This window comes from Odocoileus virginianus, chromosome 1 (genome assembly GCF_023699985.2).
Source record: "Odocoileus virginianus isolate 20LAN1187 ecotype Illinois chromosome 1, Ovbor_1.2, whole genome shotgun sequence".
NCBI classification, from domain to species: Eukaryota; Metazoa; Chordata; class Mammalia; order Artiodactyla; family Cervidae; genus Odocoileus; species Odocoileus virginianus.
In genome coordinates, this window is record NC_069674.1 from 5,663,072 (window position 1) to 5,690,748 (window position 27,677).

Sequence of the window (27,677 nt, forward strand, 5' to 3'; positions counted from 1 at the left end):
CTGTGTTTTTCTTTTTGGAGAATAAACATAGAAAGTCATTCAAAATTAATCTGAACTACTAAACATTTGTATAAATAGTGCCCATTTTGTAACAGTCATGAAGTGTGAGATTCAATTAACAACCTTGAAGGGTTTATCTTCTGTTGTGAAAATACTGGGTGAAGAAACTTAGTATGCTGAATCACTGTTGCAAAATACATATAAATATGGCAGTGCTATTTTTGATCTGGTTAAAAAGTTCAGAAGACACTTTTTAAAAATAATTTTTATGATTTTTAAAACAGGTCGTTCTTAGTTTGGAGAGAAACTATTTGGAAGATAGTTGTGGATAGTATTGAAATATGTTATTTTCAGACATTTTAAAGATAGTATTGTTATAAAATGAGTGATTTCTGTCTCTGTATTGATAAACCCTCATCTGGGCACGTGCTGCTTTTTCTTTTCTCTCAGATCATGCCTGTATTGTTTTCATACAACATTTCTCCGAAGAGTTGATCTGGAGTTGAGATTCTCTTCAGATTTAAAACTTAATGCACGTTCTGAGAGCCTGACCATTGTTGAACCATCTTCAGGAAATAACTAGTGTTTCAGAATCTGAATTGGATAAGGACAAAAGCCAAAGTAAATTTTTGAACTTATTATGGGGGGAGACTTTGAAAGGTGATCAAGTAAAGAACATAGTTTGCTGTAGATTAGCCAAGTCTCTTGAGGCTGCTTCAAGCAGACTGCTTGTGAACTTGATCGAGGATCTGAATGGCTGGTTTGGAGGATGAGGTTGGTGAGGGCACCTCTCAAAGCTGGGAGTGACTAGAACCAGGACTGATAGCATGGAGTAGTGGGTTTTACTTACAGAGAATAGTTGTCGTTTAGTGCTGACTTGCAAAGGCTTTAGCCGTAGTTATCTTATAGTTCTACTTTTGAATGGAAACAGTAGACCCCTGTGTCAGGTCTGCAAATAGGACATTCCTCTTCCTTCTTAATATAAGTATTTAATGATCTCCCCTTAGGGGAGAGTCCAAGGATGAAAGACCCAAGGGAGACCTAGCTTTTCCTCAGTCCCACTTCTGCTCATGAATAATCCCCTTTTCCAGTGACCATTCTGAGTGGAGTCCGGCTTGCTCCCTGGGGAGCTGGGGTGTCAACTCTCGTGTCCCACTTACTCCAGAAAAGCAGAGTTTGCCATCAGCCTCCCTGTGATCTGAGTTGAACTACGTTGTCTGCTTTTGTCAGAATAATTAATTGTGTTTTCCAGTTAAATGTTCACTTAGCCTAGTAACTTATGCCCTTTATAAAGATATAAATAGGGGATTTTCACTGGATATGTGCCAATAATTATATTTTTTCAGTGTGGTCCACTGGTCATCTATACCTGTGTTTTTGCACTTTACTCATGCTGTCTTGTCTATTGTGAGTAAAACAAGTGAAGAAGTGCTTAGTCGCTCAGTCGTGTCCAGCTCTTTGTGACCCCATGGACCGTAGGCCATCAGTCTCCTCTGTCCATGGGATTTTCCAGGCAAGAATACTGGAGTGGGTTGCTATTTCCTTCTCCAGGGGATCTTCCCAACCCAGGGACTGAAACCCGGTCTCCTACGTCGCAGGCAAATTCTTCACTGTGTGAGCCCCCGGGGAAGCCCTTCCTGTGTGTGACTCCTTTCACTGTGGTCGTCACTTCAGAAATCGACTCGGAAATCTCTGAGGCTGTTCCCCACCCCACCCCACCCCTGCAAGTAAGGCTGGTGAGACTTATCTGGTGCCAGCACATTATGGTTTATGACTATCTAATCCAGTGTTTCCTACTGGTTTCCCTCTTTGGGGAAGCTTAACATGTATAGCATAGCATACCTTCTTTCTTTCACTGATTTTAATCTAATTCTACTTTTTAAGAGTTATAAAAATTATTTTTGATTCTTTTTTTAAAAATCCTTCAAAATTTTTCAGCCTCGCTAACTTATAAAAGAGGTGTTTGGTTTTCTTCCTTCTTGCTGCTTTCATTGCATAAAAGAGTTTTGTTATATTTTGAGCTAAATGTTCCTTTAAGGGGCTAGTATCTCACCTAACCTAGGCTAGGTGTTACCATCTCCCTCATCAAAATTTTCTCAAAGTCAAAACATTTCCTCCATGGACATATGCTTTCCTCTTAAAATGCGAAATCACAACTGAGCTAAGGCTGGGTTGTGTGTATGTCCCTTGAGGAAAAACAAAGCCAAAGGAAAAAACGAACATACAGAAACGCAGGGCAGTAGACACATAGTGCGATCCCAGTAGAGCACGCTTTCTTTTGACCGCAGCGCGTCTGAAGTGTGTGGCGTTGCTGGACGACCACCGCAGCTCTGTGCCACAGGCCGCCGGCACTCGGACACCAGCAGAGGCTAGACGCATCTTTCTTACTCGGTGGTGCAAACATAATTGCGATTTCAGATCATGAATTTTAAATCATTATAACTAGGCTCGAACACATCTTATTAATCAAAATGGGAACCATTACTGTCAACACATTTTTGCCAATGAGAGCTAAGTTTGTTTATTCCTGTGGCGTGAAAACCTGTTCTTCAGGATTTGATGAACTCATGGAAAGCATTTTCTGGCTCCTGCTGGTTGTGGAAGCGTTTTCCCTACAAAAAGTTGTCCAGATGCTTGAAGAAGTGGTAGTCGGTTGGCGAGAGGTCAGGTGAGCGTGGCAGATGAGGCAAAACTTCGTAGCCTGGTTTGTTCCACTTCTGAAGTGTTGGTTGTGTGGTCGGGTGGCGTGGAGAAGAACCGGGCCCGTCCTGGTGACTGGGGCCGGCTGCAGGCCTTGGAGCTGTCAGTGCATCTCACCAATTTGCCGAGCATGCTTCTCAGATGTGACAGTTTCTCCGGGATTCAGAAAGCTGTAGTGGACCAGACGGGCAGTGGACCACCAGTGACCATGACCTTTTCTGGTGCAGGTTTGGCTTTGGGACGTGCTTTGGAGCTTCTCAGTCCAACCACTGAGCTGGTCACTGCTGGCTGTTGTATAAAATCCACTTTTCATCACACATCACAACCCGATAGAGAAATGGCTCGTTGTTGTTGCATAGACTTAAGACAACACTTTAAAATGACAATTTTTTGAATTTTGGTCTGCTCATGTGGCACCTGCTTACTGAGCTTTTTCACCTTTTCAGTTTGTTTCGAATGCCAAATGACCATAGAATGGTCAACGTTGAGTTCATCAGAAACTCTCATGTAGTTTGGAAGAGGATCAGTTTCAGTGATTGCTCTTCATTGGTCCTTGTCACCTTCCGATTGCTGGCAACTGTGCTCCTCATCTTCCAGGCTCTTGTCTCCTTTGCGAAACTTCTTGACCCACCACTGCACTGTACGTTTGTTAGCAGTTCCTAGGCCAGATGCGTTGTTGATGGTGCAAGTTGTCGCCACTGCTTTAAGACCCATTTTGAATGAGAAACCGCTTGAATTTGGTTTTTGTCTAACATCATTTCCCTAGTCTAAAATAAATATGAAATAAACAGTGCATAATAAGTCATTAGTAAAAAAGCATAAAGCAAGAAACACACGTTAAAATGATGTATAACATAACCATATTTATTTAAGAATGTATTCCAGTATCAAATGGCAGATTCCAGCAGTGCAAAACCGCAATTACTTTTGGACCAACCCAATAGTTTCTGTTGACCTGTTTCCTAGTCATGTATATAAATTGACATCTTTTGTGGTATTAGTGTGGGCGTGCCCTTCAAAGGTCTGAGCACATGTGTCTGCAGTATGTCAGGCACTGCGCTTGTCTAGGTAGACTGATTAATGAAAGAAGATCCTTTCAGACAGCTTTTAAGCACAAAAAAGAAAGAAAACAAGACAGCTATGAGACAGTGACTGGCAAGGAGTGGGTGCCACCTCCAGTTGGGCGGTCTTAGAGAGGGATGTTTGAACTCAGGCCAGAATAACAATAAAGTGTGTACATTCAGAGATGGGGGTGGGGCGGCCGGGACAAAGGCATGAAGGCGGTAGGAACTTGGTGAACATGGAAGGATATGACTGGAGCTGGGGGTGGGGGTGGATATAAAGATGGTAGGATGCAACCTAGCTTCCCTGGTGGCTCAGATAGTAGAGCATCTGCCTGAACCGCGGGAGACCTGGGTTCCATCCCTGGGTTGGGAAGATCCCCTGGAGAAGGAAATGGCAACCCACTCCAGTACTCTTGCCTGGAAAATCCCATAGACCAAAGGAGCCTGGTAGGCTACAGTCCATGGGGTCTCAAAGAGTTGGACATGACCAAGTGACTTCACTCCTTGGGGGTGGGGGTGGGTGCAGCAGGTGCGGTAGGGATCCCTGGTGGACAGAGCCTGGGACCATGGGCTGTGGTTTCGAGGCAGGGCTTATTCTGATGGCAGTGAGGGTTTTAAGCAGGGCAGTAACATTTAATTTTCAGAAGCTCTTGTAGACTGCTTTGTAGAGAACAATCTCAGTTTTAAGCCATCCTAAAGATTCTCTGAACTGTGCTTACTGCTCATGCATCCAGAGAGGCCTGCCAGCTTGGGGCTTTTATCGTCATCTCCCACAGCCCCGACTTTGAAGCTCCTCTGTTTATTAGTTGGAGTGTGTGGGGACTGCCTTTGGTGTGAAAGTTTGAGCCACACCTCTCTGTGGTCTGGAGGGAGGTGGGTACCACCCAAACCCCAGAAGTGTGAAACACGTCTTGCAAACTTCTCTCCCTGGCCCTCCCTGCACATCCTTTGAGATGGAAGTTCCATGAGATACAGCAGGGCCCATAAGGTGGGCGCTTAATAACGCTCTGAAAATGTGAGAGAAGGAAGGGTTTGCAGTGAAATTAGGGAGGGACCACTTCCTATTTCCTGCCGATAAAATCAGTCTGCCCTCCATATGCAGGTTCCACATCCAGGGGTTCAGTTAACCTCAGATGGAAAATATTGGGTTGGGGGGCGAATTTCAGAAAGTTCCACAGAGCAGAACTTGAATTTGTTACACACTGACAACGATTTACATGGGATTTACTTTGTATTACTGGGTATTACAGGTAATCTAGAGATGGATGTTAGTTTCAGGTGTACAGCAAAGTGGTTCAGTTTTATATATATATATATATTTTTTTATCATATTCTTTTCCATTGTAGTCTGTTACAGGATATTGGATATAATTCCCTGTGCTGTACAGTGGGACCTTATTGTTTATAGTTTATATCTGCTAGTCTCAAACTCCTAATGGATCCCCTCCCCCCCCACCTTCCCCCTTTGGTAACCATAAATTTGTTTTCTATGTCGGTGAGTCTGTTTCTGTTTTGTAAGTTCATTGATACTGTACCATTTTACATGAGGGACTTGTGTATCTTTGAGTTTTGGTGTCTGAGGGGAGTCCTAGGACCAATCCCCTGGGATTCAGCAGGACAGCTGTAATGTGGCCTTGCCCTCTTTGTTCACAGGGTACCCTGTTCTCAAGTCCCCCAGTAGAAATTTATTGACAGTAGAGGAGTGAGAACTTAAGGCTGGTTCTTGATTTGTTAACGTACAGGCGCAATTATTACTGGTGATTTTGTGAAGTCAGAATATTTCTTAATTTTCTTCTGTGTGCCAGGCATTACGAGGCCTTCAATGTTGAATGATTTAGAGAGAATTTCTACCTTCAAAAAGTTTTTAAAATAGACTTTTATCACATATTTTCAGATGTGTGTGTGTGTTAGCCGCTCAGTCATGTCCAATTCTGTGTGATCCCATGAACTGTAACCCACTAGGCTACTCTGCCCATGGGATTCTCTAGGCAAGAATACTGGAGTGGGTTGCCATTCCCTTCTCCAGGAGATCTTCCCAACCCAGGGATTGAACCCGGGTCTCTTGCATTGCAGGCAGATTCTTTACCAGGGAAGCCCATTTTCAGATTATCCTCTTTAAAAACTATACTTGATAACACTTATAACATCCATAAATTAAAGAACTCAAACTAATCATGCTATATTAATTTTATGTTCAAAATTAATAACCAGATTTCAGGGACACCAGAGGAAATTAGCTTAGACCTTATTTAAAGGTTTGTTTACTTTTAACAAACTGTGTGATATGCTTATTGGTCAGTACTGTTTGTTAATATCACAGACGTGTTTAATTCATAGTAGCTTCATTGTTTAAATTCCTATTGTATATATGGAATATATTTCCTCTTAGACTATTTTTGGTAAAATAGTAAAATTGAAGTTTTTTGGTTTTTTCACCTTAATCTGCCAATCCATACTGAGCTGTTGCTCTCTTTTATAGGGAAATCCTCGTTGACGATTCAGTTTGTTGAAGGCCAATTTGTTGACTCCTACGATCCAACCATAGAAAATAGTAAGTATTGTTTTCAGGGATTTATAAGCTGAGAAGCCTGCTTTTTGCTTATCAGCAGCCACTGTGTGTTCCTGGAGGCTTGGATTGCAGAGCATATTCAGTTAAACCTATAGATCTCCAACCGGGGGCCCAGAAAAACTTCTACAGCTTTACCCATTTCACAAGGAATGAATTTTACTTCACACTGAATGAGTGATGTCCAGATCCCATTATCTCGAAGTTGTTACTCATTTCCATAGGATCCAGTTCCACATTGGAACCTCTTATTAGAGATGCTGCTGTAAGTGAAGAGTATGCAGTCTTTTCTTTCCTCTTCTCAACGGTAGCCCTTTCCAGTGATTCCAAGCTTGAAAGGATGAAAACACTCCAGATCCTTTGACCCTTACTCTTGTAGACGCGCTAGTCCCCACAGCCCCTTCCAGCTCTAAAGACTTGAGAGGAGGCTGTGGAGAGTGAGCTGTTTCAGGATTGGAAAGAGCCCTCGCAGCGTTTTCTGACAAGTTGCATCCAGAGCTCGTTGGCATTTCAGGCCGTGTGCAGAGAAGAGCCCCCAAGACCAGAAACGGCCTCGGCCTTTACTTTGTCCAGTGTCAGTCTATGGTTTCAGAATCTTCCTGAAGGATTCTAGGCCCATGACACAAGCCTAGATTGCAGGAAACAGGGAAGAGAATCTGGAACACTTGCAACTGGGAAGCCGGTGTTTTGGACGCTGGTCTTATTCCTTGCTGTCTTAGAACTCTAGGTAGACACTGGAACCAAGTCTTGAGTTTCTTAACACCCGGACTTAACTAGCCTCTCCGCAGGAACTTACAGATTTAAACCTGAGATTGTCAGAGTCTGATTGGCATGTTAGACATGAAGCCAACTTAACAGCTGGGTTCATGACTCTTACCAGCTGGATTTGTAGACTTCTGCCCACAACCTGCTCGAGAGAAATAAAAACAAGGCTCACGACGGGTTTGATAGATGATGGCCTGCATGTCACAAAGGCCTCACTACCTGTTTGTACAGCTCTTGAGCAAAGAATGATTTTTGCATTTTTTAATATTTGAAAAAGTCAAAAGAAGAATAATGTCAGTGACATGTGAGTGTTGCATGAAATTCAGATTTCAGGATCCATAAAGTTTTATCAGAACATGGCCCTGCCAAGACGGTGTGCTCCACTGTCTCTGGCCGTCTTAGCTGTATGATCGCAGAGCTGTTGAGTGGCTGCCTCAGAGACCATCTGGCCCGAAGAGCCTGAAATAGTTACTGTCTGGCCCCTTTCAGACAGAGTTTGCCAGCCTCTGGCTTAAAATACTCAACTGTCCTTTGCGTCCCAGCGTGCTGGTGGCAGGGAAGGAAGCCTGTCGGTTGCTGAGCTGACTCCGGGCAGAATCGAGTTTGAGGTAACCCCTGCCAGTCTCTGGAAGGAGGTGTCCTGACTGCATCCTGTGGTGATGTGTTTCGCTGGCATCGACTAGTGTGCCAGTGTGGGGAGCAGATTCATCCAAATACTACATGCACAAGCTTGGTTGCCTCAACGTCAGAATAAGGACAGAATAACCCATGACGTTGTCCTTAATATTTGCTATACATAGCAATTTCGCAGTTTGTCCTTAAAGAGATAAGGCTCATTTGGGAATTTTATCCATAGAAGACAGTTTTCATGGCAAGCTCTGCCCTAAAAGTGCTTCCTCTAATTGTGCCATTTAGAATTGAGTTGGAAGGAAAGTCATGTTGTATATAAATACATTTTCTTTGTATGTAAGTAATGGAACTGGTGAAAGTGGGACTTTCTTACCTTGATGCTATCTCAAAACCAGAATATAATCCTGCCTTGAAGGCTGTCAGCATCGTCTTTAATCACATTTTTAATATTTTCCTAACACTTAGTGTTCCGTAATAAAGATTGAATTCTCAGTATTTATTAAATCTTTTGGCAAGAGCAGAAATGACTGTCATAGTATGAGTCCCTTTAAAGTTCCTGAGTGGGGCCTCCCTGGTGGCCCAGCGGCTAAGAGCTCTCCTGTGAGCACAGGGGACACGGGCTCGACCCCTGCTCCGGGAAGACTTCACAGGCCACAGCGTGGCCGCCGAGCCCTTGCCCTAGAGCCCACGCTCCGCAGCAGAAGAACCCCACGCACTGCAACCAGAGGGGAGCTCCTGCCCACCACAGCTCGAGAAAGCCCCTGCAACAGTGAGGACCCAGCACAGCCAAAAAAGTTTATGAGGCATACACAGACATCATGTTCCGTATATGAGGCTTCTGACCAACTAACAGTGAGAAACCCTCCACCTTTTCCCCCACAATGTAGCAGAAGAAAATTGTTCAGAGAAGACAAGGAACGAGCAAGGAAATGGTTCCCATAAACTTGTTGGTAGCATCACAAATGAATGTGTGGTTTTATGGTTTTAAAAAACAGTACTCTAAATCTGGGAACCGCTACACCTAACTTTATAATCTAGTCCAGGTTGTTGCTAGCAAACATTCAGTAGTAACACATCTCTGAAGTATCACTGCAAAAGCAAAAATTCTGGGACTCGGTCATCTTTTAACAGGGGTTTAAGAAAATAGCATCAATAAAACCATGGTAATATTTTCTAGTTTGAGGAAATTTCTAGACCAAATACTACTCTGCCATTGTGCTTTCTTATATACTGTAGTGTTACTCCCACAACTCACTTCAAACTAGATTGATACAATGAAATGTAACGGTGGTGGTTGTTCAGTTGCTCGGTCGTGTCCGACTCTTTGTGACCCCACGGACTGCAGCACACCAGGTTTCCCTGTCCTTCACCATCTCCCGGAGTTTCCTCAAACTCATGTCCATTGAATCGGTGACGCCATCCAATCGTCTCGGCCTCTGTCATCCCCTTCTCCTGCCTTCAATCTTTCCCAGCATCAGGATCTTTTCCAAGGAGTCAGTTCTTTGCATCCCATGGTCAAAGTATTGGAGTTTCAGCATCAGTCCTTCCAGGAAATATTCAGGATTGATTTCTTTTAGGATTGACTGGTTGGATCTCCTTGCAATCCAAGGGGCTCTCAAGAGTCTTTTCCAACACCACAGTTCAAAAGCATCAATTCTTCGGTGCTCAGCTTTCTTTATAGTCCAACTCTCACATCCATACATGACTACTGGAAAAACCATATCTTTGACTAGATGGACCTTTGTCAGCAAAGCAATGTCTCTGCTTTTTAATAAGCTGTCTAGATTGGTCATAGCTTTCCTTCCAAGGAGCAAGCATCTTTTAATTTCATGGCTGCCGTCACACCTCAATTCAAACTAAATTGATATGAGGAAATCTCACAGTGGTAGTTTATAATTTAAAGGAAAAATAGCAGCAGTTCACAGTTTCTGCCATCTGGAGGTAGCACTGTTGGTGAGTTAGTACAGCTCCTCACCGAAAGTTGGGAGATTCTTCTTAGGCGTTGTACCACATCACCGCGCGCTGCATGATGGGTAACTTGTCCAGCAGACTATGAATTAGGAGTTCTCAGCACACATTAGTAACACAGATCTTACTTTGTGAGTCCCTCATTTTAGAAATCTTTATTAATATGCTGCTTATTTGCTTATTAGGTTTAACTTTAGCTCGTAAGCAGCGGTTCACCTTGCTTGCGGCAGTTTCAGGGTTTGAGGTTGGAAATTGGAGGAATTTCTCTAGAGATTAGAAAAGGGAGGGAGAGAGGAGAGCCCAGGTAGAGGCTCGCAGGAGCCGGCTGCCTTCCCCTTCTGCACCAGGAGGTCGTGTCGAGTCTTCCTGGGCTGTGGAACCCACAGGCGTGCCTCTCACTGCACTTCCCTTTTTTCTGTAGTAACAAGAAGAGGCAGTGTTCTCTCAGCAGATGGAAGGTCTTCAGTTTCATTTCACTGCTGTGTGTAGGAGGGTTTACATCCTCTTCCTAGGGAATGAAATGCTAAAACACTTATTAATATCTTGTTTCTTTTCTGTCTCTCCCCTCACTGGCCAGTACTTCCTCTGTTCCTTGGTTGAATCTCCTGTCTTTCTGACCCGGCCTCGCAGGTGCCCCCGGCGCTCAGACCCTTGCTCTCTCATGACCCTGTCTCTCGCCTCAGCTCAGCTGTTTCAGCTGCCGCCGCTGCCCCCTGGATGTTTCCTGGGCTTTCACGCGGAGCATAACTAAACCCAGCCGCACCGCGCCCACGCCTCCTCCCGGCCTCTCTGCTGATGGCTGGTGACTCGGGCCTCGAGTTGCTCGGGCCAGAAGCTCAGGAGTCATCCTGATCTGCATTCTCTCACACCTGCTTCCAGTCCATGAGAAAACCCTCTAGCTGTCCTGTGCCCTGTGTCCAGAATCCGCCGTTTCTCAGCCCTCCAGGCCAGGCCCCTGTCCTTCTTAGATCATGATAGTCTAGATGGCGTCTCCCGGTGTCCCTCATCCATTTTCGTCCCATCTCATTACTCATGGCATAGCCAGAGTGATCACACCAGGTTACTCACCACGTCCTAGCGTGTTCATTACCTTGCCCCTCTCCCCACCCCCACCCTCCCTGTCCTCGCGGTCTCAGTGGCTTAGTCTTTCTCACTTTTCCTTGACTTTCTTACGTTTTCACTTGCAGTTTCAGCTCTGCCTGGATGCTTCTCATAGAGAAGCTGATTGTGTGTGTCTGTCTCTCCATCTGCTTCTTCCTCCTTTTCCTGGGTGTCAGCTCACCGAGGTCAGAGATGGCAGTATCTTGAACACTTGGAACAGTGCTGGCGGTGATCACCAGTCCCCAGGAAAGAATTCCTGAGCAGTGAATGTTCTGTCTCGGTGATCTTTTCTGGGTTTCTTGCTCACCAGCGTCCCTGCAGAGCTGCCGTCGGGTCTCAGATGTGCTTCTGGTCTCACCTGACTGTGATGGGGAGGGGGCAGGTCTTCACACAGGCACACCATGACTGCCCCCGGCTGACAGGCATCAGGAGCACAGTCAGTCCGCTCTGCACCCCAAATTCAAGCTTACAGCGTAGGGGAGGAGTACAGTAGCATTTTTCTCTTAGAAGTGATGAAAGCAGTTTATCTTGGGTACTCCCTGTCTTGATATATTCTGATTCAGTTTTCATCTAGTGTGACTATTTAACTGAAGTGATGGTTTTCAAAAAAGAGCACAGGAATGATAAAGTGTGGCAGTTGGCTTGAGTAGTCTGCTCTGTGATTCTCACTTCCCTGATTCTAGCCCCGCCCTGGTCGCATCAGAAAAACTTGGTGCTAGGAAGAGTCTCTTTGATTGTCGCATCTGTTGGGGGCCAGCCTTTCTCTCCCGGGAGAATTCATCATTGAGCTAAGATCTCTCCTCCTTGTCACGGCTTTCTCTCAGGATTTTCATCAGTCACTTTTTGCTTTCTCTTTCGTCTGTGGAACAGAGTGGCAGAAGTGGGTCCTCTCTCAGTGGAGCAAGGAGTGGGTTCTGTTGGCCAGCTCCAGTCAGGTGGGGGGCCAGACAGGAGATTGAAGACTCAGGCTGAGTCAAGATGCTGGGCCTGGGGTGTGCAGAAGAAATCTGTTCCATTTATTTACCAGGGGTTCATATCCTATTACTATTAATAGTTCTCTCCTCTTTCATCTCTATTTGTTTGCCGTCTTTCTCCTTAGAATTATGAACTTTCCCTAAGTGACTTGAGTCTGATTCCCACCCACCCCCCTGATAGGGAAAAACCAGTTGTGACAAATTGCTTCCAACCTTAAGCCAAGTCAGAGTGGTGACTTCACAAAGAACATCTATTCTGTGCCGTTCTATTTCTCGGTAAAATTGTTAATTTTTTATGCACTGGAAGTTCTTAGCGCTTCAGTTAATATTAGCTGTATATGTTCTGACACCAGACTTGCTGTAAATTAATGAAAAGTTGTGTGCTTTGGGTTCATTCTAGACCTCAGACTTTATATGTTGTACTTTTTCACAAGAGGACTGTCCACAGAGCATTCATACGGCTTTTTATAAGATACGAAGTGTTGTCTGCTTTCAGTTTCTTTGACTAAAACCAATCAGGCAAACCTTGAACTATTTTCAGTCGCCACTGCTGAGTTAGATAATGGAAGAAGGGAAGAGTCTATTAACTCAGACATTCTTTTTTGTTTTCTGGGATCATTTTATGAGATTATCAAGGACTCTGCTTAATTGCTTGTCATTGTTCAAGCTTTCAGTGATCGAAAGTTCATCTATTTCTAGCTAACAAATATTTTAATTCCTTTTTCACTGTAGCTTTCACAAAATTGATCACAGTCAACGGACAGGAGTATCACCTCCAACTTGTAGACACAGCTGGGCAGGTAAGTGTGTCAGAATCCCGCACAGCGTGCCCGGCGTGCTGGCCCTGCCATTCGTAGGCACGAGGACGCCGCCGAGAAAGCCATGTGATCATGTGTGTTTGGACATCAGCAGACTGTCTGCTGTGTCTTTTCAAAGAGACTTATGGGAATTTTTTCAAATAGCTTGTTTTTCTACTTCAGAATTTGTTTTAAATATATTCATGGTGGCGTTGTAAAGTTCATATTTATTACAGGATAGTTTTCTATTTTCTAAACATTGATTCCATATCAGAGGATCACATCAGTGCTTTTCCTCCCTTTGAAATACATCTCCTTTTACATTAAGAACAAAAGTAGATCTTCTCCAGGGGAAAAGGCATGGGAAAGGTATAAGGCAGAAACGAGCTGGTTGTTTGGATTTATTATATGATTACAAGATTAAAGAGTGTCAGTTTTTTTGCTAGACAGTAATTGCCAAAGGTAAGTAACCCCTCCCCCCAAAAGATATTCACAGGTTAATGTGACAGTGATGGTGGTGAGTGGGTCGCCGGCACCAGTGGTAAAGAACCCGCCTGCCAGTGCGGGAGAGATGGGAGTTGGATCCCTGGGGCAGGAAGATCCCCTGGAGGAGGGCATGGCAACCCACTCCAGTATTCTGGCCTGGAGAATCCCATGGACAGAGGATTCTGGCAGGCTGCAGTCCATGTCACGAAGAGTTAGGCGTAACTGAAGTGACTTAGCATGCACGCAAAAGATAAAAGAAACGAACGTCAAAGGAACACAGAGAACCCTTTGACAGCTCATTTTCCCCATTACATGTCACCCAGTCCCACTTTGGTTAAAAACCGCTTTGTTCAGCTGAACTTAACGACTGTTGACCGAAGGCTGGGACCTGTAAATAGACGCTGGGGTGCCGCCTTGTGTCTACCTGTAAAGACGCTGGGGTGCCACCTTGTGTCTTAGAATCAACAGGGGATCAGACAGGTGAGAGTCAGGTAGACGGGTCTGCCATGTTAAATGGAGGCTTTTTTTTCTGGACCTGGGAAAACTGGGATAGACCTAGAGGGATGTGGCCTGCCTTCTCGGTTTGGAATGAATTCCCTCTGCTTTATATTTTGAAGTGAACAAAGAAGGAAAGTGTAACCGCTCCCCCCCCCCCCCCCCCCCCCCCCACCGCCCACCCTGCCCCCCGGCCAGTGAAGCGAGAGAATAACTGTATTGAGTCATTTTGGCGGTGCAGGGAATCCTGGAGTTTCCTTTCTGGAAGCTTCAAATACAGCAAATGTGTGTGTCAGAGAGCTGTAACACCCAGCTCGTTCTCTCAACGTCCGTGTAGATTTGCTGGGCTTTCGTCTTCAGGCCTCATGGGGTTTTCTTACAGCGGAGCCATTCTAGGCTTTCAGTCAGTGGGGTCCCTGCGCATTGCAGAGTGGGAGCCTACTGGAACAACAGAAATCTCCACCAGTGACCTGCCTCATAGACGACTGACCGTAGATGACTGATCACGTGGCTTCAAGACCAGTGTAGAAAGCCCGTGGGATAGGCCCTTATTCTGGGTGTGTTCTACGAGGTTTTGTTTTGCTCTAAAGCATAAACGTACACTTTGCCATTAATTGTTTTAATGAGCGGGTGATACAAAGAATGGCCCTGAAAGGACCAGAGTTCTCAGGGACTGCGTCCGGTGTGAGTGTGACAGGAGCGTGGGCTAAGTCCTGAGCCCTGCTGTCTTGCTCCCTTGGATTGTGTTACCACCGGCTCAGAATATGTAGAGAATTTCTGCACAGAATATACCCAGATTAGGTGCTTTGAATAACTTGTTCTCGTTGCAGCTAATAGCTCCTGAAGGCTGTATTCATGTTTGGGAGACCATTAAAGGCTCTGCTGGTGTTCATACACCATTCAGGATGGCACAGCGGGGCGGTACTTCTTGCACCCTGGTCCCACCCTCATTCTGTAGAAACTAGATGACGTGGCACTTACATTTACTGCTCCAGGAGCTGTTTTTAAATTGGATTCCTGTGGGCTGGCTCTGGGGTTAAGACCGTGGTAGCAAGGAAGAATGATTAAAGGGCAGTTTCCTTAGAAGCAGTTTGTAGTAAATTTGTTCATTCATGCATTTGAGGAGTAAAATTGCATGTAATCAATTACTGTATAGCAGTATATGATAGCAAGTACTGTTTATGTAGTAGTTTATTTTATGTAGCTGATTTAATTGCCCAGCTAGGGATGGTGATGAACATGGTAAATACAAGTTGGTTATTTTTAGTTTGCATGAAATATTTTGTTTTGGTCTAATTTAAGTAAACTCATGACAAGTGAGTCAGATACAGTCAATTTTAATGTCAAATTCCCACTCCCCCCCCCTTTTTTTTGTCTTTTAAGGTCATCTAAAAATAATAATACATGTACATGTTAATAGAAATAAAATAACGCAAAGAGGTAAATAGTCAAACTCAAATCTTTCTACTGTAGCTGTCTTAGCTTCCTTCTGCCAGCAGTAACCTATTGTAAGTTTTTAGTAAATACTTCCAAGTTCTTTTATACATGAACATGCAAATATATTTCATTTTAAGTTTTTTTCTTTTATTTTCTACACAAAAAGTAATGTGTTTCTATATCTCCATCTTGGAGATTATTTTGTATCAGTACAGACAGCCTGCCTGGCCCTGCCAGGGCTGCATAATAGCCCATTGTTTGGATATATCATTTGTTGTTTAGTCAGTAAGTCGAGTCTCTTTGCAACTCCATGGACTGTAGCCCACCAGGCTCCTCTATCCGTGGGATTTCCCAAGCAAAGAATACTGGAGTGGGTCACCATTTCCTTCTCCAGGGGATCTCCCTTACCCAGGGACTGAATCCACATCTGCATTGGCAGACAGGTTCTTTACCACTGAGCTGCCACAGAAGCCCAGGATACATCATAATTTTAACTGTTGATCAGCAATTAGGTTGTTTCCAGTCAGGCCGCCACCAGCAGTGCTGCAGTCAATATCTTGTGTTGTTCTAGAAAGATGGTTATATCTGGCACATATATAAGAAGATTTCCTGGGTGGGGGGCTACTGGACCCACAGGGTCACCTGCTTGGCAGCAGTCAACAGGACTACCTATTTCCCTGTAGCCTCACCAACACGGTGTGTGGCCAATTTTTTTTTATATTTGCCAGTCTGCTGGGTGAAAAATAGTATCCCAGTGTCATTTTAATTCTTTCTTCTTAAGGAATTTGATCTTATTTTCCTGTGTTTGAGGACATCTGTATTTCCATTCTGTGAATTACCTTGTCTGTTCACGTACCTCACCCTTGTCTTTTGGGAGGATGGTCTTTGCTTGCTGATTTTAAAGATCCCTTAATATGTGAAGAAAAACAAAAAAAGAAATATGTGAAGAAAAGTAGCATTTAGTATATGAGCTGAGCTTTGAGGTTTTATTTTCAGTCTTCCTTTTGTTTGAAAGACTTTTAGCCCTGAAGAACTTCTTCATTTGCATAGAGTCGAGTTGATTAACCCCTTTTTAGCCAAGACTGTTGTTGCTGTTTTTTAATTCTCCCATCCACTGCGTGCAGTGTCAGTTTTCATCTTCAAATCTTTCTTTCCTCTGGAATACACTTTTGCTAAGGTGTGAGTTAGAGATCCAGCTTCGTCACTTACCCCCAGGTGGCTCGCATTTGTTCGCTGTAGCTTGTTGAGGGTTACCTTTCATCCTTAACTGATTTGAAATGCCAGTGTTATATGCCTACTTCCTGGATCTGTTTGGGGCTTCACAGACTTCCCAGTCTGCTCCATTCATGAGATGTAGTCCTGCTCTGTTTTAATCTCTAGCTTTATAGTTTCCACCTACCTGCTGTGCAGTTGCTGTTCTTTCTCAGGAAGTATACTTGTCATCAGGAGTATGTTACATTCATGTATAATTTAGGATTAATTAATAGATATCCTTACGAGTCTGCATATTCTTGCTGAAGTCTGTGGCACACTCTTTGGCTGATTTAAGTCTTTTTATCTTTTAGGACTATTTTAAGATTCTCTTCAGCTGGACCATATATTACACTTCTATTTTCTTAGGTTTTATTCCTAGGAATTTTGTCTTCTTTGGTCATTGTTAAAGCTGAGGGTCTTTTTTCTCCATTTTACTTTGACTAGTTTTTTCACACTGTGCCTCTTGAATATGATTATTATTTTCTTTTTTCCCTTGCCTTTGCTTCAGGGAAAATATAATTTTTAACTTTGAGTCTGCTGTAGCTGAACTCTCGACTAAAAGCATTTGAAATTTTGTTTTAATCTGCATAGAAAGATCTGTCATTCCATTAATAATTTGATTTTCAACATCAACACTAAAGTGAATTAAACTTAATCATAATTGTACTAATAATTAATGGTTTTACTTTGCACACATAGTAAGCTCTGTGATGTTGAAATGCTATTTCCTGATTAATGTCAGAGCATTGATAGTTCTCTTTTTTTAAAAGACGCATTAGCATGGGGCAGTGATTCAGGGCCATCGTCATAACCACACTGGAACTGCACAGTTAACAGACAGTTACTTGATGCGAGGCTGGCTTGGTGTGATTCTCCTACAGTAGAGCTTGGGATGGGATGGGATAGTAACAGCCGTGTTTCAGCCGAGCAGGAAATGTTTGTACCAGACAGTGGCACTCTTGAATCCTGCATTGATGGTAGGCACTTCCGTGTGCTTTAAATAATTGTGTGCACAAAGCACCAGCGTTCCTCAGAAAGCTTTACGGAACTGGTCCTAATGGGCGGTGGCATAAGGTGTGCCTTTACTCCCTAAAGCTGCTCAATAAATAGCTCGTCCAACCCTAAAGCGTCTGAGTGTGCGGACTTGGGTCTGGCGTGTGGCCTTCTCAGTCACCCTCTTTTTTCCAAGTGCTGGTAGCAACCCACTAACGACCCATGGACTGGGCCCAGGCCATTGTGACTCATGTGTGGGAAATAGGTGAAAATACACATTTATGGCATAAACTAGAGCACTCGTAAATTTTCTTTGAGGCCTAAAGGACTCTGGGCTTTATATCCGTAAAAAATGTGGTGGTGCTTTTCCTTGACACAGGATCATGGAACCTGTCTTTTTCATTCCTTCTCTCTCACAAACTGCAGTAGACGTTAGCCATCCCTAGAAAGTCTTAGACTAGCCTGAGCCATTTATTGGCTTAAAGCATATTATTGCCCTCAAAACCAGCCTTAAATCTTGGGTGTATAAAAGCTATGTCTCTAAAATAATAATCTACTTTGCTTTGATTTCTTTGACCATGTGATAGTCCAGATTGCTTGTTACCCTATATAAAGACTTTGTTGTTGTTTAGTTGTTTAGTCGTGTCTGACTCTTTTGTGACTCCATGGACTGTAGCTGGCCAGGCTCCTTTGTCCATGGGATTCTCCAGGCAAGAATACTGGAGTGGGTAGCCATTTCCTCCTCAAGGGGATCTTCCCAATTCAGGGATCGAATCCAGGTCTCCTGAGTTGCAGGCAGATTCTTTAATCACTGAGCCACCAGGGAAGCCCCATGTGAAGACTTTACTCAAATGCAATTATTTTTTCTTCCACAGGATGAATATTCCATCTTTCCTCAGACATATTCCATAGATATTAATGGTTATATTCTTGTGTATTCTGTTACATCAATCAAAAGGTAAGGCGTACTTCTTCTTGCTTGAGTTTATTTGCCGTGCTTAGGTGACATTAATCCTTCTGAGGGATTATGCCAGAATTGGCAGTAGTAACAATCAGACTTTAATGGTTTTTAGTGGTTGTCTGGTGGAGCAAACAGGTTGTTAAGGGAAAAAATTATCCCATTCAATATTCTCTTGCACCAGTGGAATAAAAAACTATGTTTTTACCTCAGACTGCCCAGAATAGTGAATGAACATGATCTGAGCTTTCCTGCTAATTAAAATGGGAAATACTTAATTGACTTATTTTTCTGTGTTTTTACCTTATTAGTGTGGAGCATGGGCTGATTGCTAAGGAACATTCTACAAATGTTTTATTCAGAGATTAAATCAGCCCAGTTGTAAACGTTCCCATTTAAGTATCTTGCCTATTCCATCTTGAATATTCTCAGTAAGGGCTAGGAGTGTTGAATACATACGCATATGAAAAAGAATGCTAGGAAAAAATAAAGGAATTCCTTGTGTTCAGTTTACTTTATATTAAAAATGGTGAGTCTATGACATTTTTTATTGTTAGCAATATAAATATTGATAACAACCATTTTAGAATGTCACCACTAAAATGGATGTCTGATTTCATGCTTTTTGTTTTATAGTTTTGAAGTGATCAAAGTTATCCATGGCAAATTGTTGGATATGGTGGGGAAAGTACAGTAAGTAGCGACCGTTTATCTCTTTTTTTAGATGTACTAGTATCATCTGAACAATCAAATAGGGCACTGACCAGTGTACTTTGGCTTTTTTCCCCTTGTGTTAACAGAATACCTATTATGTTGGTTGGGAATAAGAAAGACCTACATATGGAAAGGTATGTAGCTTCTAAATACTGCTGTATAAAGTGATGTAGTCACTGAGGTTCTGTTTTTAATTGTTCTTAAAGCCAGAATATTTTTAGCTGTAGCATTTCTGTTTTCAGAAGTGTGGCGATGACTGCATAAGAGAAACAAAACTGCAGTAAAAAATCTCACCCATCGTGGAAAATGTTTCCTCTAAAAAAGAGGGCACACTCTGTAGAAAATTATCTTCAGATGCTTTTACCATTTTGCACAAAGCAGACTAAAAAGACAATTGTAGTGCTGGTTTAGTCAACACAGTTTCTGAGCACCAGGCTGAGGACCCTGTTCTGGGGAGCTCAGCATCTGGAGGAAGACCTAGATGGGAAGACTCAGCCCGTGGGCAGCAGGAGGGCCCCATGGGCCCTTTCAGAATTGCCCGTCTCTGGGGGCTTACAGCTGAGCTGCTGAGAAAGTAGTTGATTGTTGCGGAGGCCGGAGTCCTATTCTCCAAACCGTAGGGGATTTGCAGGAGCTGGGCGGCCCCATCAGGCAGTGTCCGCTCTGCCCCAGCTCCGGGTAGCCGAGACTCTGCGTGCACTCTGGATGAGACCGAGCTGACTGCCTCATCTGTCAGTTACACATACCTTACGTGATAAAGAGCAAAGCATTTCAACAAGAATTTTCTATTTCTGTTAGGGTGATCAGTTATGAAGAAGGGAAAGCATTAGCAGAGTCTTGGAATGCAGCATTTTTGGAGTCTTCTGCTAAAGAAAATCAGGTACGTGGTTTTAAAAACTCATATTGCCCCATGTCCCTCAGTGGTGGGCGTGTGTTTTGCTGAGTCAGCATCTCCCTGCCATCTTCATCACTCCTGTTCAGTCTTCCTCCTCCCACCACCTCGAGTATCCAGCTCTGCATTGCTTTGGGAAGATAAAAAGCTGTTGATACTTTAATTCAGTCAGTGTTCTAAGTATGATGGGACCTAGAATATTTGTATGATAAATAGAAATTAATTAATGTAAAGGCAGTACTTCCTTTGCCAACACGCAGTCTTATTTTTGTTTCATGCTAAAGGCTGGTACAGAACTAAGTCCAGGTGTAGAAAAGAAACAAGAATGATTTGAAATCACTTTGGCAATAATTTTGTTCTTGTACCTCCTCCCTTTTTGTGTTGGGTAAACTGAGTTATATGTATGTGTTGTTTTTAAACATAGAAACCAGCAGGAACCATTCCACAAGCATGTTTCACCAGTGTCAGCCCTGCAGGTAGATGCTTCTTTATAGGCATGTGTGAGGAGGGATGTCAGTTCTATGTCAGCAGGCTTCCTGTGTCCCCTTTTCCCTTTCCTTCCTTTAGACCCAGAGCAGCCCAGCTTGCCTCCGGCCTCCACGTGCTCACCAGTGTTTCTTTTCGCTGCAGATCAGATGATGTCACTCACGTAAAAACTGTCTGTGGGTTGCCCGTTGTCTGTCGAACAAGCCCCAAAGCGCTCAGCATGGTGATGAGTGCAGGGTGTGACTCACACTCTTCCAGTTTCTTTCACCGCATCCTGTGCTTGGCAGGCCCACCAAGCCCCTCCCACTCCCCTCAACACCATGGAGCTTGCAGATGCCTCCCCTGTGTCCTCATGTCTCTCTAGTGAGAAACGCTCTTTCTCTGATTGGCTGCATACTTAGTCTTTTCAACATGTCATCTTGTCTGATCCTCAGATAAAACGAATTGGCTTGCATTTTTGTGAGAAACTACAGTTCAGGGGTGGGGAGTGGGGCTTGTGGTCGAGGACAGTGGGCTGTCCTTCCCCAGCTCCGCTCCCTCTCCCCACCAAGACCCCTGCCCTTGGAGCCGCTACTCAAATCCCACCTCCTCCTTGGCCCTCAGGAGTCTTCCAGCCAAAATTAGTGTCTTCTCTCTGATCCCCTTTGTTTGATCCTGAGATTCAAGGACAGTATCACTGAGCTTCGTATTCTCCACACTGTCCAGCCACTGATTCTGTACATACAGTGGTTTTGTTTCTAGTAGGTGCCTGATTAACCCAGGGATCCCCTGACAGGCAGATCTGTTTGTCCCTGTGTCACCAGGTGAGGGAACTTAACTATGCGGTTGCCTCCTGGGTTGTAGATAGCAAGACATTTATCTGCAGTGTAGTTTCTGAGTGCAGACCCTGGTGGCTCAGACGGTAGAGAATCTGCCTGCAATCCAGGAGACCCGGGTTTGATCCCTGAGTTGGAAAGATCCCTTGGAGAAAGGAATGGCAACCTACTCCAGTATTCTTGCCTAGCAGTTCAATGGACAGAGGAGCCTGGCAGGCTACAGTCTGCAGAGTGGGACACGACTGAGCAACTAACACACACATCCAGACAGTGAGAATCCAGTTGGGATAGTAAGAGACACCTGTATTGTCTATAATTGAATTAAACCAAACATTGAGTGTCTTATCTACCCTTAAGATCATCTAGTTAATCTGTCTCATTTTAGAAGTGAGGCATTTAAGATCCAAGAGCTGAATAACCTTTTAAGATCACTCTGTACTGCAGGTGGTGTAAGAACTTGGACTGAATTTTGAATTTAACCCAGATCTAGTCCTCTCTCCTCTGTACCTTGCTTTCTGATAGATGAGAAGACCGGTGCCTGACCAAAGTGTCATAGTGATGAAAGTTCCTGAGGGGGAGAGGGAGACTGTTCTGTATTTAAATATCTCTCTGAACCTTGAATGGATCTGGTCTAAAATGGCTAGTGTGAAAGACATTTCCAGTCAGTTGGAGAGATTTGAGTACATTTTGGAAATGATTGTCTTAGGTGTAGTGATGGTGTTGGGATTAGGAGAGACTATATCCTTACTCTTAGAAAATGCAAACCAGAGTATTTAAGGGCCAAGTTTCATAATGCCTACAACTTAGTTTCAGATGAAATAAATAGGTAGATGGATAGAGGGAAAGCAAGCAGATACAGCACAGATGTTAACATTTGTTGAACTCAGGAGCAGAGCCCAGTGGTTACAGTTGACCCCATTTTTCTTTGTGCCTGAAAATTTACATTATCAAGATTTGAAGGGGTTAGAAAGTATACAGGTTATAAAATAAAGAAATCTTGGGGATGTGATATACAGCATGGTGACTATGCGGTTTATTTGAAAACTGCTAAGAAAAGAGTGGATCCTAAAAGTTCTCATCACAAGAAAAAACAAATTGTGACTGTGAACCAGACTTAGTGCAGTGATCCTTTCACAATATGTTCTTACATTGAGTCATGATGTTGTACACCTGGAATATATGTTTGTGACAGCTGTATCTCAATTTAAACATGTTTTGGGGTGAGGAGTGCGGTTGGATGGCCCTCTGCTTTCTTTGGTCTGTTTACTGACTTCCCTCTGTTTTGGTTCTTTGATGAAAATCTGAGGATCCAAGAACAGTTACGCTTCCCAGCTTGACAATTATGCAGGCGTCAGCCGCTGTCATTCTTCTGTGGGTGCCCATGGTCCCTCTGCTGTGTGTGCGTGTGTGCACTGTTCTGGACGCGTCTGGCAGTTCCTTTATTACTCTTACCAGCAGCCCTCAAAGGTGTAGACACTTCATGGACCCTGCCTCCATGTAATCAAGAGGAATTGCCTAGTAAGCCTCAGGCTAATTTATCTTCTGAGAGTTACCTAGGGTTGTGGTCACTGAGAGTGGCCTAGTTGGCTTAGGATTTGTTACTGAACTACGATTTGGTCTGAGGATGCAGGCCTGTCCTGTCTAGTTTATGTTATATAGCTTAAGATTCTTAATACAATTCTGAATAGATTTACTCTTTAACCTTTCAGTTTCATTTAGAAGATAGTAGACTACTTTTTCAGTGTCTGGAGGAAAGATGGAATTGTGCTCAAGGCTTAAAGTTAAAATGAAAAAATACCATCAGCTGAAACTCTTAAAGAAGATAAGGGTGCAGTATGGTGGCCTCAGACATCCCAGACAAGCTCAAGGGTCAGATGAACCAACCCACCGTTGCCTTGGTTGCTTGAGCATCTTCATCAGATCAACAAACGCCTTATCAGACATGAAATAACCCATTAAGGTAGAAAGATTTTTGCCCCCTCGTTAGGTACATACAGTGATGGTATGCGTATCCTTGGAAAGCCGCAGTCCTCACAGTTGTGCAGACTCTTCTCAGCCCTCGCTTATGGCTCCTGGGACCTTGTCTCACCTTGTTGTCGAATCTGCTTCCATCAGGTGGGGAGAAACCAAGTCCCTCTGACCTCTGTACGTGAGAGGTGTAGGTGATTCTGGTCCACACAGATACTACATACTAGAATGCTCACTACTCTTGGTCTGTGTGTAGGAAGAGAGAGAGACTTCCTCATCAGTAAGAGATGCCTCATCAGTAGTCACACGATTAGAGACCGGTCTGTGTAAACTGCCGGAATTTTTTATTGATAAGTTTTCAACGGTAGCTTCATACTACTTACCAAAATCCAGTATTTTAAAATAAACTGTCCTCAGTGGAATTGAGTCAGATTTGTTGATAACAAAATACACAGTGGTTTAAAAAAAAAAGAAAAATTATCAACTCAGTGTGAATACTGCACTTGGACTATAACTAAACTATGAGATCTGTTTGCAGTTTTGGCTTATTTTCTGTGGAGGCCTTCACAAACTGTATTCCAGCAGTCTGATGAAAGAGAATTCACTTTGGCAGAGTCAGACCACACAGGTAATCAAAGAGAGTGCTAAGATTTATCTAGAAAACCAGATTCCAGGCACACTGTACTCTCTTTGTAAGACTTTGGCATGCGTCTTTCCACACATTTTTCTGTGCATTTTTCTTCAGTCGCTCAGTCGTGTCCCCGACTCTTTGTGACCCCATGAATCGCAGCATGCCAGGCCTCCCTGTCCATCACCAACTCCCGGAGTTTACTCAAACCCATGTCCATCAAGTCAGTGATACCATCCAGCCATCTCATCCTGTCGTCCCCTTCCCCTTCTGCCCCCAGTCCCTCCCAGCATCAGGGTCTTTTCCAATGAGTCAGCTCTTCGTATGAGGTGGCCAAAGTATTGGAGTTTCAGCTTCAGCATCATTCCTTCCATTGAACACCCAGGACTGATCTCCTTGAAGATGGACTGGTTGGATCTCCTTGCAGTCCAAGGGACTCTCAAGAGTCTTCTCCAACACCACAGTTCAAAAGCATCAATTTTTCGGTGCTCAGCTTTCTTCACAGTCCAACTCTCACATCCATACATGACCACTGGAAAAACCATAGCCTTGACTAGATGGACCTTTGTTGGCAAAGTAATGTCTCTGCGTTTTAATATGCTATCTAGGTTGGTCATAACTTTCCAAGCAGTAAGCGTCTTTTAATTTCATGGCTGCAATCACCATCTGCAGTGATTCTGGAGCCCAAAAAAATAAAGTCTGACACCATTTCCACTGTTTCCCCATCTATTTCCCATGAAGTGATGGGACCAGATGCCATGAGCTTAGTTTTCTGAATGTTGAGCTTTAAGCCAACTTTTTCACTCTCTTTCACTTTCATCAAGAGGCTTTTTAGTTCCTCTTCACTTTCTGCCATAAGGGTGGTGTCATCTGCATATCTGAGGTTATTGATATTTCTCCCGGCTATCTTGATTCCAGCTTATGCTTCTTCCAGCCCAGCGTTTCTCATGATGTACTCTGCATATAAGTTAAATAAGCAGGGTGACAGTATACAGCCTTGACATACTCCTTTTCCTATTTGGAACCAGTCTGTTGTTCCATGTCCAGTTTTAACTGTTGCTTCCTGACCTGCATACAGGTTTCTCAAGAGGCAGGTCAGGTGTTCTGGTATGCCCATCTCTTTCAGAATTTTCCACAGTTTATTGTGATCCACACAGTCAAAGGCTTTGGCATAGTCAATAAAGCAGAAATAGATGTTTTTCTGGAACTCTCTTGCTTTTTTGATGATCCAAAGGATGTTGGCAATTTGATATCTGGTTCCTCTGCCTTTTCTAAAAGCAGCTTGAACATCTGGAAGTTCACAGTTCACATATTGCTGAAGCCTGGCTTGGAGAATTTTGAGCATTACTTTACTAGCGTGTGAGATGAGTGCAGTTGTGCGGTAGTTTGAGCATTCTTTAGGATTGGAATGAAAACTGACCTTTTTCAGTCCTGTGGCATTTTTCTTAGGATGAAATAAATAAATAACATGCCTGCTTAGTCATGGCAAAGGAGGGGAATGGATAATGTGGAAAGAGGGGTGCTTGCTGAAGTCAGTGGCCTTGATTAGACTAGAGTGCTGGGCCTGGGGCTGGCTGGGGCTCGCCTGGGGCTGCCTCTGTCATTCCATCCTAGGTAGGAGTGAGCCAGAGTGGATGAGCCCAGACTCAGGACATGGTCATTGGTGGACGAGTTCGCTTATGGGTGCTGCTTCTGTGTAGAACGCAGTCGTCAGCCGAGGGTGAGAACAGGACAGAGGTTCAGAGACCCTGGTGGAAGGAGGTGTGACCCCTTCATCCCGGGGTGTGACCCCTTCATCCCGGGGAAAGGGTGGGTGGGCGCTGGGACTCGGGGCCCTGGGGGAGTGTCCCCTGGCTGTGTCCGCTGTGTGGGTGCAGGCGGACGGATGGCAGGGCGGGGAGCGGAAGGACAGTGACTGCCTGGGGCCTCTGCCGGCCCGGGAGAGAGGGCAGGGAAGTGTGGTTGGATTGAGGAAGCAGGCTGAGGGGTGCTGGCCAGCAGGATACTGAGTGGAACTGAAAAGCACGATGGGGGGCTGGTGCCTGGTAATGACAGGATGTAGGTGCTACCCCACGAGGCTTTTGAAAACGGGCGTTTCGGGGTTATCACAGTGACTGCCCCAAAATGACGGGGACTGACGGCTGCCCCGAGTGATGGCTTCCCGCCCTGAGGGACAGGGGCTCCTTGAGAGGGGCCGGGGTGCTGCCACCCCAGAGGCGGGGTGACCGTGACGGGGTTCGGAGAGGACAGCCTCAGAGTCAGAGCTGAGGGGGTTAAGGAGGTGGGAGGGGAGAGGGTGTGAAGGGCGGGGTGCGGTGCGAGGCAGGAGGAGCCCCTGCCCTGATCCAGTCCAGAGCCCCGGGGGTGAGGGGGTGAGGGGTGTGGAGACGGGGCTCTAAGGTCAGAGGGGAGCGGGCTGGAGCCCGGGGGTGACGGATGAAAATGGGGGTCTCCAGAGCAGGTGGAAGCCCTGGTTCCTGCGGTGCTGGGGCACCTCCAGCCGGTGGCCTCCACCCCTGAGCTCCGAGCGCAGGACTGGGCAGCCGGCCGTCTCCTGTCTGGCGGCAGAGACCGCCTTCGTCCTGGTGTGTCTCGGTCGCCGAGGCCTGTCTGACTCTCTGCAACCCATGTTGGTCACGGCTCCACTTTAAAACTAATGCCAGTTGGTTTTCTCTGTGTTTTCAGACTGCTGTTGACGTTTTTAGAAGGATAATTTTGGAGGCAGAAAAAATCGATGGGGCCGCTTCACAAGGAAAGTCTTCCTGCTCGGTGATGTGATTCTCCTGCAGAAACGGGACGCTGGGGCCCAGTCCCGCCTGAGGAAGCCAACTGCCCGTCATCCTTTACGATAAACTGCTTCATTTCTCTTCTGTTAACCTGAAAGATTTCATTTGGGTCAGAGATTCTCCCCCACCCCCTCCTTTCAGATTATGTTCAACTCTGACTCTGTCCAAATGAGTTCACTTCCATTTTCAAATTTTGAGCAATCATATTTTCAATTTATATATTGTATTTCTTAATATTATGACCAAGAATTTTATCGCATTAATTTTTCAGTGTAGTTTGTTGTTTAAAATAATGTAATCATCCAAATGATACATATTGTTACACTACTATTAACTAGGCTTCGATATATCAGTGTTTATTTCATTGTGTTAAATGTATACTTGTAAATAAAATAGCTGCAAACCTTCATCTTTGTGCTTCTCAGTGTGGCTTGTAAAGAAGAAAGCTGTCCTCCTGAGGGCACCTCTCGCAGCCTCCCGGGAGCCTCTGGGTTGGATTGCAAGGAGCCGCCGGGGGCTGTGGCCACAGACAGAGGTGAGCGGCCCACCTGGCAGCCATGGGCAGTGGGGTAGAGTGCCTGGATGTGGGGGGTCTCTGACTGAAGTCGAGTGGCCTTGGGGGAGATCTGTGAGGGGAGTTGTTCCCCAATGACGACTGTGTCCCCCGTACCCCACAGAGCTCCCCTCTTGGGTGGAGTGTTTCTCGCAGGTGGGACTACGGGCTTCCTGAGGGCCTTCTGGGCTCCCTCTGGCTTGTCCCTTAGGAGACGTAGGGAGACACTTTTGTACTTAGCTTGATGTCCATGGCAGGCAGGATCTCAGGAAATTGACCGACCTGTCACCATCCCAAGCCTCCAGGAGTGTGAAGGACAGGAAAGATTGCCTGGTCAGTCTTCTGTGTTCACGAACCTCCCGCAGACCTGGGCCACGGATCTCCTGCTCTGAAAGCAGCAGCTTGGAAGGACAACCAGAGATGGAAACTGCCTGGTGTCCGTCACCTCAACTCTAGCTTAGTTGACTAATGTGTTAAATGCTGCCCTCTCCCAGGTAAAATTTCATAGGGCCATTTCTAACATTTAAGGAAATGTTACTGATTCTGTTGATCAAATATAATTTTGCTTTGTAACTGAGTTTTTAATGAAAAAGTTATGTTTTTAGAATATGCCATTATTTTGGACCTTTGAAGTGTTTTTGCCTCAT

General features: G+C 44.6%; 1 protein-coding gene across 2 annotated transcripts in view; it reads left to right on the top strand.

The window, feature by feature from the left end:
- The window catches only part of RHEB (Ras homolog, mTORC1 binding), a 53,708-nt gene extending 26,822 nt beyond the window's left edge, over window positions 1–26,886 (top strand). The window contains exons 2-8 of one of the 2 annotated variants that reach the window (XM_070452843.1): window positions 6,244–6,315; window positions 12,501–12,568; window positions 18,106–18,188; window positions 18,825–18,881; window positions 18,989–19,036; window positions 19,701–19,782; window positions 26,377–26,886. In XM_070452843.1, the coding sequence (XP_070308944.1) occupies window positions 6,244–6,315; window positions 12,501–12,568; window positions 18,106–18,188; window positions 18,825–18,881; window positions 18,989–19,036; window positions 19,701–19,782; window positions 26,377–26,469 (503 nt within the window). In that variant the 3' untranslated portion in view covers window positions 26,470–26,886. The remainder of the gene's footprint in view (window positions 1–6,243; window positions 6,316–12,500; window positions 12,569–18,105; window positions 18,189–18,824; window positions 18,882–18,988; window positions 19,037–19,700; window positions 19,783–26,376) is intronic. The other variant, XM_070452915.1, reaches the window with a different exon arrangement.
- The last annotated feature ends 791 nt before the right edge of the window (window positions 26,887–27,677 follow it).